General features: G+C 37.8%; 1 protein-coding gene across 1 annotated transcript; it reads right to left on the bottom strand.

The window, feature by feature from the left end:
* Positions 1-4153: 4153 nt before the first annotated feature.
* Positions 4154-11074, bottom strand: LOC113678912 (uncharacterized). Its single transcript, XM_027195828.2, has 14 exons — positions 10882-11074; positions 10663-10776; positions 10162-10254; positions 9597-9738; positions 8763-8863; positions 8134-8333; positions 7567-7681; positions 7166-7305; positions 6887-7048; positions 6442-6594; positions 6145-6258; positions 5608-5664; positions 5034-5211; positions 4154-4661 (listed from the first exon to the last, which is right to left on the bottom strand). Exons 1-14 carry the CDS (start codon positions 10958-10960, stop codon positions 4519-4521), a joined length of 1791 nt encoding a protein of 596 aa, XP_027051629.2. The 5' UTR covers positions 10961-11074; the 3' UTR covers positions 4154-4518.
* Positions 11075-12582: the final 1508 nt, after the last annotated feature.

Below are 12582 nucleotides of genomic sequence, written 5' to 3'. Positions count from 1 at the left end.
CAACAAAATATATCATTTGTTTCCAGTCTTTTTCGCTTTCAATTGCAATTTAAGAAAAGAAAAATAGCACACCCCGCAAATTTCAGAGGTGTAAATAATGAATTTTACTTCTGCTCAAAATGCAATTAGTGGAAAAAATGTGTTCGAACTCAAATAACCTCTTCCCAGTTTACATTTACACCACAACAACTGATATTACAATTGGTTGCCAATATTTCCATCAGTTGTAAACCTGGTGTATGAGAAATTAGCTACATTTGCTTGAGTTCACAAAGCCATTTGATCAGATATGTTCAGACATCATACAATTTTATCAAAACAATCATTATTTGCAGTAGCAACACCGCCATTTGGATTAAGTCTCAATTATAAAGCTCCAGCCCACGACAGAAAAACAGAGAAGAACAAAATGTGCATTTATGTGGGCTATTTGGAAGGAAAGTGGACTTAGATATTCAAGCATTGCTTTCGTTCTTAATTCGTGCAATGCATCTATAAATCCAGTTGTGTATGTACTGAGAATTCCGGAGCTTCGAAACGCACTTGCTCTGTGCTGTGTCAGAGAGGTAGCTGAGATGCACACGAAGAACATTCGGGTAAAGAGTAACAGAACAGCCAATTTGACACTGGAGACACAGTTAACAACCAAATTACTCTCCTGCTAACCATTATCAACTAAATGTTCATTAGAACGATATGGATACTAAGCTGTAGAAATAGAAAGTGATGAATGGGAAATGGGGAAGGGGAACGAGGGATGGAAAAAACCGAAACGTTATCATTACAGCTCGAGCGCATACACGAAACCAGCGGGGGCCCATTCCCAAGTAGAAGTTGTAATCATGAAGCTAAGACAATTTGTTTTTCACGTGATAGCCGGGAGTCCGCATGCAAATTGGCGTTTCAAATACACGACATACTGCATTGTGGGAGATTCGAAATAAAATGAGGAAACTAACAACTTAACTGATAATGAATTTCGCTTTAAGTTCATTAAATGTATTTATCATTACGAAACGTTTATAAAGTTTGAACAATGAGAGAAATAACGCAAGGCATCAGTGGTTGATATCACAGATAATAGAAAAAGATTCTTGAAAGGCCAAAAGCAAAAATCAGAAAACAGCCTGAGTGAGAGGATGATAAGTCCACTCCCAAAGAAGTCCTACCTGCATGAAAACAACAAATCGTCATTATCAGTTACATTAGGGTTTTCTTAAAGCTCTTTTTAGTCTATTTCAAGGCACATTTGTTGCCAACTAGCATGGTAGTATGATGATGATGACGATGATGCTAGTGGTTGTAGCGGTATTGATGATGATGATGATGATCATGATGATCATGATGACACATAGGTGTAGATCGTATCATAGCATCTTACAAACAAAGTAATTCTTTTATTCTTAAGTCACTGGTTATAATCATGGATTGAAATTACACTAGTTCAGTTGTCATTTTTAGGAGTAAGCTTTAATTTGACTTGCAGAGAAGCAATGTCGGATGAAATGTGTTGCATTTACTGAAAAAATTCCTTTATTGCTAAATTTCAAATTAAAAGTGATACAGAATAACGAAAAGAAAAAAACTCAAACTCTCTCAATGCTTGGTCCGCAGAGTTAGCAAGTCTAGTATAAGTCGGCTCCAAGTTCAACATTTTGTCATTTTATGTATTTTTTGGTGAAACTCTGCTTTTATTTATGTTTTTTCTTCACCTTGGAAAAGCTCTGGTTAATTATTTATCCTATGCAGGATGAAAAATAAGAATATGAATTGTCTACAGCTTGTGATTTTTTTTCACTGACCCCCTAAATTGCAGTTTAGTAAGGAAAATTATTGGAAGAGTCGGCAAACCCGCTAAGGATGTCAATAACAGAATCTTTTGTTCTTTATAAACTCTGAAAATTGTACCGATTTCTCTCTGCATGGACAGAACAGTTGATTTACCCGCAATCGACTGAATGCCTGGGTAATCAAGCTGACCTTGTTGGGTGAACCGAGATTCGATTGCTCATGCAAACATACCATTGATCCCGAAATATATCACCCACAGCTTTAGAGTCTGGTAGCGATTGTTAATCTTGTTTAAGGTAGAGACTGAAAGTTCCAATCGCTCAGTTAAAAATTGGCAACAATGCAAACATCTGCTGCAAAAAAGATCAAGACCCTTTTTTATCCACCAGCGCTTTCAATTTGCAGAAAGAAACCAAAAGTGCACAATTAAGTCCAACTGTTGCAGATATTGATAGAATCTTCCGCTGCTTCCACGCACGTTCAAGCAATTTGTGCAATCAATTAAGCGGGGATTTCTAACTTAAAAGTTCTGTATGCTTCATTACCAAGGGAGAACAATCCGAACACGTTTTAAATGCCTCAGTAAAGAAACGAAAAAAAACGTATTTCTTTTGCAAAGCTGTCGGTCAAAAATCTGAACAAAAGCATCGAATAAAGTTTAGGTTTTCAATCCTCTTTTCTTTTGCTTTCTCGTCAGGAAAATTTATTATCAGAATCTATTCCCCTTTGTGACAGCAGAAGAGGAATACCATTTTTTATCTCCATTGTTCAGCACTTTCAATTTCTCTCTATTTATAAAAGAAAAATGGCACAGCCGGTAAATCCTAAAGGTGCGAACAACGAAATATCTTTCTGTCATGAAAGGTAATTTGTTAAATTATTTGTTTGCATCTAGAATAGCCCTTTGAGGGGTAAAGCTGGTGTTAATTTCATTCATTCTTCCTAATAGTGGATTTGCACCGCTGTTAGGCAGGTTGGTCACTACTCTCAAATATTACTTAATGGCGCAAACTCAAAAAGCTTTCCTATGAAGCGTGGTAGACTTAATCTTCAAAGAAGATAACCTTTTGCGCGAGATGGCACCGATGAGTAACACATCTTGAGCAAATGTTAGCATAGATGTAAAACCTGGTTTGTCCTTAAAAGCTCTTTCGAGGCCAGAAGGTATTGCATGGTGCGCTGTTTTCTCCTTGGTTTCTTTACTTATTACTGTTGGAAACCTCCTCACAATTATCCTCTTCACGGCTAACAAAAGAGTTCGTAACCTTGTGATCAATATGGCTTTGGCTGATCTGCTGTTAGGGGCTTTTGCTCTTCCCCTTTACATCTATGTCTCAATTAACAATGGTTATCAGTTTTCGCTGAAGATTGTGAATTCGACTTTGGCTCGTGTCTATGGGCTCTCATACGGAATTTCACTCTGGATTTCATCGACATCTGCAGTTTCCACATCATGTGAGAGGTTTTACGCCGTATATTGACCATTCAAACACAGGACACTAACCGCGCGAACATACCACGTTGCCTTGTTTGTTCTATGGACACTTAGTCTTCTGAAAGCCACTGCCCCTTTTTATTTACGATCATACAACTATTTCATCAGTCATGCTCGTTCATCATACGGTGTCACTGCAGGAAGCATTATTTGCGGAAGCAACATCGCCATTTGGAGAAAGTTCCGCCACGGAAACGTCACTTCACAACAGAAAAAAAGGGACGAGAAAAACGTTCGTTTGACGAAGACTTTAATGTTTTCTTCTATTCTTAATTCGTTCTGCTGGGTCCCTTTGAATATTGTGCTCGGTGCCCTGAATGAGAGTGTTTCAGTACCGATGAGATGGGTCGTTATTGCTATGGTTCTCAATTGTTGCAATGCTTTTATAAATCCAGTTATGTGTGCATTGAGAATTCCAGAGTTTCGACAAGCACTAGCTCTCAGCTGTGTCACAAAGCGAGTTGGAATGAAACCGGGAATAGTTAGAATCAAAGGAAACAACGAAACCGTTTCGAGAGGAGAGACAAAACTAAGAGCTTGTCACAATGAGTCTGATGAAGTGGCATTAAGGTTTGATAACGATGAAATGGAAACCAAACTGTAGCCAACCTAGGTATGTAACTAATACAAATTTCGCCATCTGTAAAATTTGAAAAACAACACAACAACAACAATAATAATGTCTCTAGCGGAGTTATAGCACGTAAAGCGCACTAGCAGAACCCCATATCACACGTGTTTCTGTAGCTCGTGCAACCTACAAAATTTAGATAGCGCGTGGATGGCATGTAAATGGCATGTCATCAAATTGAGGCGATCAGTGTTCTTAATCTTGCATCAATAACTTAATATAGTCTGACATTATGGTTTGTTGATCTTTAAAAAAAAGTTTTTATTTGCTATCACTGTCAAATCGTTTCCATTCATTTTTTTTTTCACTATCCTCGTCGATCAACTCGTTTTGTTTTATGTTTTGTTTTCCTATCTTACGAAACAGATGTTTTGTTTTTTCTTTTGATGGAGGTACATGTAGTTTTGCATGACGTACAAAACGATTCAAAATTTAAACCAGTCTTTCAGTTCTCTTCCATTCTGATTTCTCAAATAAATAATTTGCTTCTTGAATACACTCAGCAGTATACTCAGCGTACAAATGTATGTTTCCTATAAGAAGCAGGGACATGCTCAGATTTATACTTTATTCAGCAGTCAAAGCCGTAAACTTTCCATTTTTATCTGGTGAATTGTCTCGAATCGCCGGTCTTTCTTTTAAAAATCTTGGCTTTCTGTTGTAACTTCGAGCTTTTATATCCCGTACCATACCCTCCGCCGCCACCACGTCTCTGAATTCTCTCTCCTTTACTGCTGTGGACATCTGGTAGAGTTTGTTAAGGCTGAATATACAAAGTGTCGTAAACACCGTGTTTAAGCTGCCTCGCTTTCCCCTAAATTCGGGGTGCGCCTCATTTACGGGTGCAAAGTACTAAGTTAAAATCAGATGCCGAGGAAGTAAAAGTTAACATGGATTGTGAATAAAATTAGAGAGATGATATATTTGTTAGCTCAGTGATGCAATCGAGGAAGATGGATTTTCGTCTTATCACTAGTATGGGACAAAGAAAAAGTCCAAAGTCTCAGTAAGGAACTTTTTCTTGGCCTAGAACACTAACTTCACCTGAATTAAACAATAAAGGCCTTGAGGGATATGTTATATGGAAGGAGAGTTTTGATGGTGATAAAAAGATACTTAGATTCACTCGCGGAGGGACCACAAAGCCAAAGGCAGGAGCTACTCTTTGAAGGTCGAGAGCGTTCACGTTAAAGATACTCTTGTGTTGATGCGAGGCGTACGCCTGTAAATACGATCTGTAGGCTTCCCGAGCCGATTTATGGAGGTAGTAGTTCTTTTCTATCAGTTTTTCCAGCTGTGAGAAAAATAACTTTCATAAATGGTTGGAAAAACAAAAAAGCAATGAAAAAGAGTCGGTCTCACGATAGAGTAAAATCGTTTGTTTGTAGGACCCTCTAACGAATGATATAAACCACGACGTTCGAATTGCATTTTGCTAATTTTCGTTAGGTCTTGACGTCGACTTACATGTATGAATAGAAAACTTGCTTATGAGAGTAGCAAACCTTACTCCCACTTTTTCTAATTTAAAGGCTTATGTTTACGTGTAACCTAGCAACGATTTTCAACAACAACAAAGCATACTCGATCCTCGTGTAAAACAGCAATGCTACTGGTATTCAAAAGGTAATGGGCATCTAATTCGAACCATGATTACTGTGCGTAAATAAATAAAAATAAAATACTTTACCTGGGATTGAATGTTGTATATTTTAGATGCTGAAAAGTCATATTCATTGAGAGGAACCTTGAACAGAAAAACAAAAATCAACCTAACTCTTTTATGTTTAAAATAACCAAATAGTCAGTGTCCCTTTCACAACGCGTGAGTTGCAGTATCTCCACCGTAATTAAACTTTAAACGAAAAAGTGCCTCTTGTAACTGAATACTCACTAAGCTAGTTATTTTTTCTATTTAGCTCATTTTAAAGTTAAGCCATTGTTTAGCAAAACAGTTTTCTAAACCATCTAATATTTAGTTCCACATTATACCTGAACAAGCACATCTCTCAACAGTGCAACCGTTGAGTTTGTGAACAGTGTCGAGAAACCCTGTAGCAGACACTGGAGTAAAATTTAATTTCATCAAAAACTCACAGTATGTCGATTTACTGCCTTTAATCGAAGCCAAAGTTAGACTTCGTTTGAATGACCGACCAACCCTTATTTTGCAAATATCAAACGGAACACCAACGAACATGTGCCTCTCGTTTAAAATCTAACTGACCTTGGCCTGCTTGAGATATCGTAGAAATGCAAGCTCCTCAGGTAATAAGAGAAGTAAGGCATGACCACGCCCCTGATTTCCACGAGCTGTTCTTCCCACTCTGTGAATGTACTCCTAGCAGACACAAACACACCAGTTCATAGAAAGATACTGTAAAGTGCAATTACGTGCGAAATAGTGCAAACAATCTTCAGTCAGGGGAACTCTACTTCTTTCCATCAATCCCTATAATGTACGAGAACATTGCAAAAATAAAAACCGCTTTAACCCTTTATCGGGACTACAATAGTACATTACCTTAGGGTCATCTGGGGGGTCAAACTGAACAATCCAGTCCACTTCCGGTATATCCAGGCCCCGAGCTGCCACATCAGTACACAGCAAAGTTCCAGATGTAGCATTGCAAAACTCAAAAAACGTTGTGGTACGTTTTTGTTGCTTTTGCTTTCCCTTCAAGGTATAAGAATTTGATATATTCGTCAGAGCGAATGCACGGAACGTCAGCTTTAGAAATTTTCACGATGGTCAATTTTCGTTATTAACATGGTTGATGAAACCAAATTATCTTGAAACGCCCCCATCAACACAGCACCACAGTTTCTTTCAAAGCAACACCCCTCCCCCCTAAAAGAAATAGTGTTTGATTAGTATCACAATCATTCAGATAATTATCAAGAGGAATACGTTTCAAGTCCTGGGGGGGGGGGGGGCGTCGTTTTATCGGGGGTTACACCGTACTCACATGAATATGAGCTACTGGCAGATCAATGTAGTTCAGCAGTTCATAGTGGTACTTGACAGAGTTGCAGGATGAAAAAAACACCATAACTTTCTTATTTCTGTTCTTCTTGAGGAAAGTGAACAACACCAGGAAACGCTTCTCTGAAGGAACCACAATGTATCCCTGTATTGTAAAAAAGACAGCTTGTTACAACAGAACATTGGTTAAGATCTGAGTTCAGAACACAATTGAAACAAACTTGGGCATAACAAAACAGTATCAAATACATGATCTCTCTACCTGTTCAAGGCCCTCAACAGTTGATGTCTCCCTGTGATCATCAACACCCACATAGAGGGGAGACTTCTTGAGAGAAACACGGGCAAGATCCTCCACATTCCTGGTCTGAGTGGCTGAAAACAAAACTGTCTGCCTGCGAACTAGAAATCAACCCGCTACCAAATAAATTTGTATACCATCCTCCTCTTGTCATATCTACTGAACATGGTTCACTGTATAATTATACTCCATGTGCCAAGGAACTATCTTTAACCAGACCACAATTTAAATCTACAAATGTTCTACCACAAGAGTTGATAAGGTTTTGCCTTCATCAGCTGTCAGGCAAAAGAAATCAAGAGCAAATAATCTAATTTTTAAATGTCAAATATGCTAATCCATTGAAAACTATGGAATCTTACCCGGTAAAAGTCGGACAATTTGTTTCATTTCTTCTTCAAAGCCAATTTCCAGGATTCTGTCAGCTTCATCTATGATCAGACACTGGAGATTCTTGAAAATAAAACCTTGCGTATTCTGAGAAATAGACCAAGGGGAATTAAATCAGTAAGAGCTTCATATAGGTAAATATTTATACTTGTAGAAGAGAGTTTACCGGTAAATCCACAGGGCAGTAGGCTTGTCCACATCTCCAACTATTTTTAATAAAATTCTTAAAACTGCAATGACTGCTCATAATACTGACCCAGATTTAATTCCCATCGAAATGTTTATGTGTTTTTATGTGTTTTCATAGACAGACTAACAGCAACCATGAACAGATATTGCACAACCTAACTGTGGGTGGACATAGGCACTTATCAGGCAAAGATCTTTCCAAAGATCACAAAATTGTACTGTGTTCCTTGAAACCAAATCCTGTGATCAGGGGTCGAACATTGAAAATCATGAACCTGAGAGGCAGAGATGCATCTTTGTAATGGGCAATCATCACAAAAATAAAGCTGAGTATCAATTATAAAACTCACTTGTAAGTGATCCAGAAGCCTTCCAGGGGTTGCTATGAGTAAATTGACACCTTTCTGTAGGCGATCTGCTTCACCCTTGCGATTGGCTCCACCCATAACAATCCCAAATGTGTGATTGTGGTATTTGAGCAAGTCCCGGGCCACACCATAGGTCTGAAGAGACAGCTCTCTTGTTGGTGAGATTATTATCACTCCAGTACCTAAATGCCAAAAGAGACAAATATTAAAGTAAAAAAAAATTCAGACATAATGGTCTGATGATTCTTATGTCTGAACCTTACATTACTTTTCAAAGCTTAAAGAGTCTTAAAGAGTATAAGCATTTCTTTTGACTAGAGCACTATTCCCCCAGAAATTGCTCAATTTTCCTTGAAACTTTGTTGGGACCCATTCATTGTTATACTCCTTGGTGAAAAAAGGCACTCTGAGAGTAAATTTACTCACCAAAGAACAAAACTCAACCCCACCAAGTCCCAGACCTCTTATTCATGGTCTATGGAACTAACTGCTGAGCCACCATCCCACCCACAATTCATTGCAGAACTTAAAAAGTACAAAGAAGTTGACTGCATGAAAATAATGAAGACCAAGGCACTTATTGTAACAAACATGAACACGTAGATGCTTACCATTTCTTGGCTTAAAGCTCAGCTTGTATAACAGTTCCACTGCTGGGATGAGAAATGCCAGAGTTTTTCCGCTGCCAGTTCTAGCAGCTCCTAGTAAATCCCTAACACAAGAAACTTGGCATTAAAATCTTGCAGAGCACAATGTTAGTGGATAGAATTCATGAACTGCAAATGACCCTCCAGAATATCTTTGACTTTCTTCTAGAAATTATCTTAAATCCAAGTAAAATTAAAACACAAGGGTACATAGACAAATAGCTAACAACTCAAACTGGAGCTGGTAAAGATTTGATTCCTAGCATAATTTCCCTAACAGAAAAACAATGCACAACCATTACACAGGAATTTCTCTGTTTGTTTGAATATTTAATTCACCCTTCTATAAGAGGTATTTATTGCCTTACCTTTTTCTAAATTCAATTGAAATCACTTCACTGGTTTTCCATACCCAAATAAAATGGATTTGACCAACTAAAGACTTTTAGATTACCCAACCTTCAACATGTATATATGCATGTACATGTGCATGTATCACAGAAATTATGTGAACATAAGTGCTCACTGCAAAGACTTCATATCATAGAATGCATGTAGACCATAAGTAAATAAGAGTAGCTTCTACCACTATGAATATATGAAAAACATGTAGCTTCTATTCACAAGAATTTATCAATTATTATGAGTGATAATTCATCCGCTCTTTCATATTAGCATCTCAAAAACTAAACTTGCACCTTGAACCTCAATCATTTCCTGAATCTGAAATAATCACTGAAATACATGCACTGGTCTAAAAGTATCAACTATACACCAAACATTGGAATCATACTGTACCTTCCCTTAAGCAGTGGTACAATACTTTTGTGCTGGATTTCCATCATGTTTGTGAAGCCCATGTCAGTAATTGCATTAAGTGTCTTCTCACTCACAAATTCTTTCAGGGACTGAAACTCTGTACTATCTGGAACTGAAACATCTGAAGAAGAAAAAAGTACAGGTATCCATATGTGTTCTATGGTTCTGTTCAGTACTAGATCACAGAAAATGTAAAAATGTGGCTGCACCTTGTGTGTCACTTTTTTGATCTTACCATATTTTGATTTCTCCTGTGATCTATTACTGTACAGACCCTTGGTAACATAGAAACTATTTGTTTCATAATATGATAACAAAGCAAAATACAGTTAATAATGACATTATCTTCCAATGGATGCATCTGTCCTCTAATAAATCACGAGTAAGAACAAATTAAAATGCAAGTGTAATTCTGCATATCATACATGGAACTGATTGACCGTGACCTCAGATGCTCTTAGTACAAGTAGAGTTCACACTTGAGCCACTGTTCTACTGTAACATGTGCTGTGTTCAATTGAGTATAGTAAACATAATAATTTACCTTCTGGTAAGCTAACGCTTTCATATGAATTTTTCTTCTTCTTCGCTACAGGAGCCTCCAAGCCATCATCATTTGGCAGTACAGTATCAGTATCTAAATTTCAAACCACAAAACTTAAGTTATTAGCAAGTGCATCAACAAAATTGAATACAAAAGCTAAAAACCAGTTGCATAAATAAAAAGCGCATTTACTAACTTCATCAGATGGACAAGAAGAAATCTAGGGCAAAAAACTAAAATTGCCCCCGATTCAAAGTTGTTCATCGAAGTTTCGTTTTTACTTGGTACTGCTTAGCTAACAACATTGCAAAGGGGGGAAGTGTGGGGATACATCACATGGTGAACAATTACCTCTTGTCGTAACTACATGTCTCAACTACTTTTAAATGCATAGAGCGATGACTCAGTCAAATGAGCATTACTTTACAAGAACGTGCACCAAACATGTAGTTTCACAGGTGAATGGCACACGACGTCCTAAATATAACTACTGAGAGTTACCTTGGGGAATCGATTCTTCCTCTGAGACACTGCAGCCTTGCGTCTTCGATTCTCCCTCAGATACATTGAATGCTCGAATTTCCTTTTTTCCTTTCACCTTTTTAGCCCTTGCAACTGTAAATCACCATAAAATATCAACTATAATTATATAGACTCGGACAAAACACGACAGGAACTGCATTTCAAACACATGTGGTTTACCGGCTTATTGAGTCTTACCTTTTTCGATCGCTGAATCACTGGGACGCATCTTTCGTTTGAGCACTTTCCTCTTCTTCTGTTTTATATGCCTATCCATAGCAGTTCTCAATAAGGAACTTTATATTACAGTATATCCTCCAATCTTTCTTTAACCTCACTTAAAACACTCGCACAAATTCAGACGGGAGTTACTACATCACGGGCGACGAGCGGGGATAGAAAAAACGACCCAAATATGAGTGGTCAGCGGTGAAACAACTTTCATACTTCATATATAGACAGATCATTTGTAGTATCAGGAAACAATCGTGTTGTAAAGCCGAAGTGTAAACAGTTTACTTCGCTAAATAAAATGTTAAGCAATTCAAAAGTGTTGATTGTACATATATCTTTTACTGCTTTAATAAACAATGAAAGCATCGGTGGCATCCGAAAGGTACCAAAAAGAATTAAATGTACGTTTTGTAGTTGCAGAAAACAATCGTGTTGTAAAGCCGAAATGTTACCAAGTTACACTTCGCTACTTAAAAAGTTAAGCAATTTTCTCAAGCTTTAACTGGAACAATACTTTCAATGCTCTATTAACCAACGGAGGCATCGGGAAAGGCATTGGTGACACCAGGAAAGGCATCAAGAAGAATGATATTCACGTTATGTAACTTGTTGTGTGACGAAAAAAACGTATCTTGACTTGTTCAAAGCATTAATCACAGTTGGCTTCCTTTTCACTTGAATTTTGTATCCACAGCCTAAGATGATCAGCTGAAGTTCTTTTACTGCATATTATATCTATTCAATCGCCCCCAATTCACGTGGAAAAACGGCAATTAGGAAAACACTAAGCTTCGAGAAACAGCCATGTTAAGGCTAATGTATTTACCATTCCTTAAATATTTACAATCAAGACCACTCGTTTAAGAGACCTTTTCTCAAAAGATCCACACGTGCAAATAATGCTGTATTCCGTTCGAAATGTTTTTCTTCCTATTCAATTGAACAACTGACTTAGCGTTTAAGCCGAGAAAAAAATCACAAAGTTTGAATCCTGGGATGTTGTCCACTGTTGGCTCCATCAAGTTACGATTCTGCACCATTGACGCTCGTGAAAATCTATCTTAACGTCACGCACGTCACGCAGCTATAATTATTCTTGGTGCCTTTCCAAATGCCACTGACTCCCTCTCCGAAGCCTCCATTGTTTATTAAAGCAGTAAAAGATATGAGTTCAATCAACACTTTTGAAAAATTGCTTAAACTGTGAAGTAAACTGTTAGCATTTCGGCTTTACAACACGATTGTCTCTGGAACAACAAATTATATGTCCCTATTTGAAGTATAAAAGCTGTTTCACCGCTGACCGCTCATATTTGGGTCGTTTTTTCTATCCCCGCTCGTCGTGATGTAGTAACTCCCAATTCAGACACTTCAGACACGTGAAAATGATGCCTTAGTAGCCGCGCCTTCCAAGAACCCGCCGATCTGTTCACAGGCGCGACTCTTCTATGAACTCCCTGGACAATATTCCCGTTTGATCGTTCTTTTGTTAACATGTGTTTTTATATCGTTATGATTGAATTGTCGTGAAATTTTCCTCTTTTCACAGATAAAATGATTTTCAGGGCCTCAGGAATTTCTTTTATTACGTTGAGATTTGTTTTTGCAAAAATAGATTAGTGGGAGACGCTTTCACGCTTCTGGTAGCAAACTAACAGAGGATGA

The sequence above is a fragment of the Pocillopora damicornis genome, chromosome 8 (genome assembly GCF_964200805.1).
Source record: "Pocillopora damicornis chromosome 8, jaPocDami1.2, whole genome shotgun sequence".
Classification (NCBI taxonomy): domain Eukaryota; kingdom Metazoa; phylum Cnidaria; class Anthozoa; order Scleractinia; family Pocilloporidae; genus Pocillopora; species Pocillopora damicornis.
The sequence above is the reverse complement of the archived record's forward strand: the minus strand, read 5'-3'. Positions and strand labels throughout refer to the sequence as shown.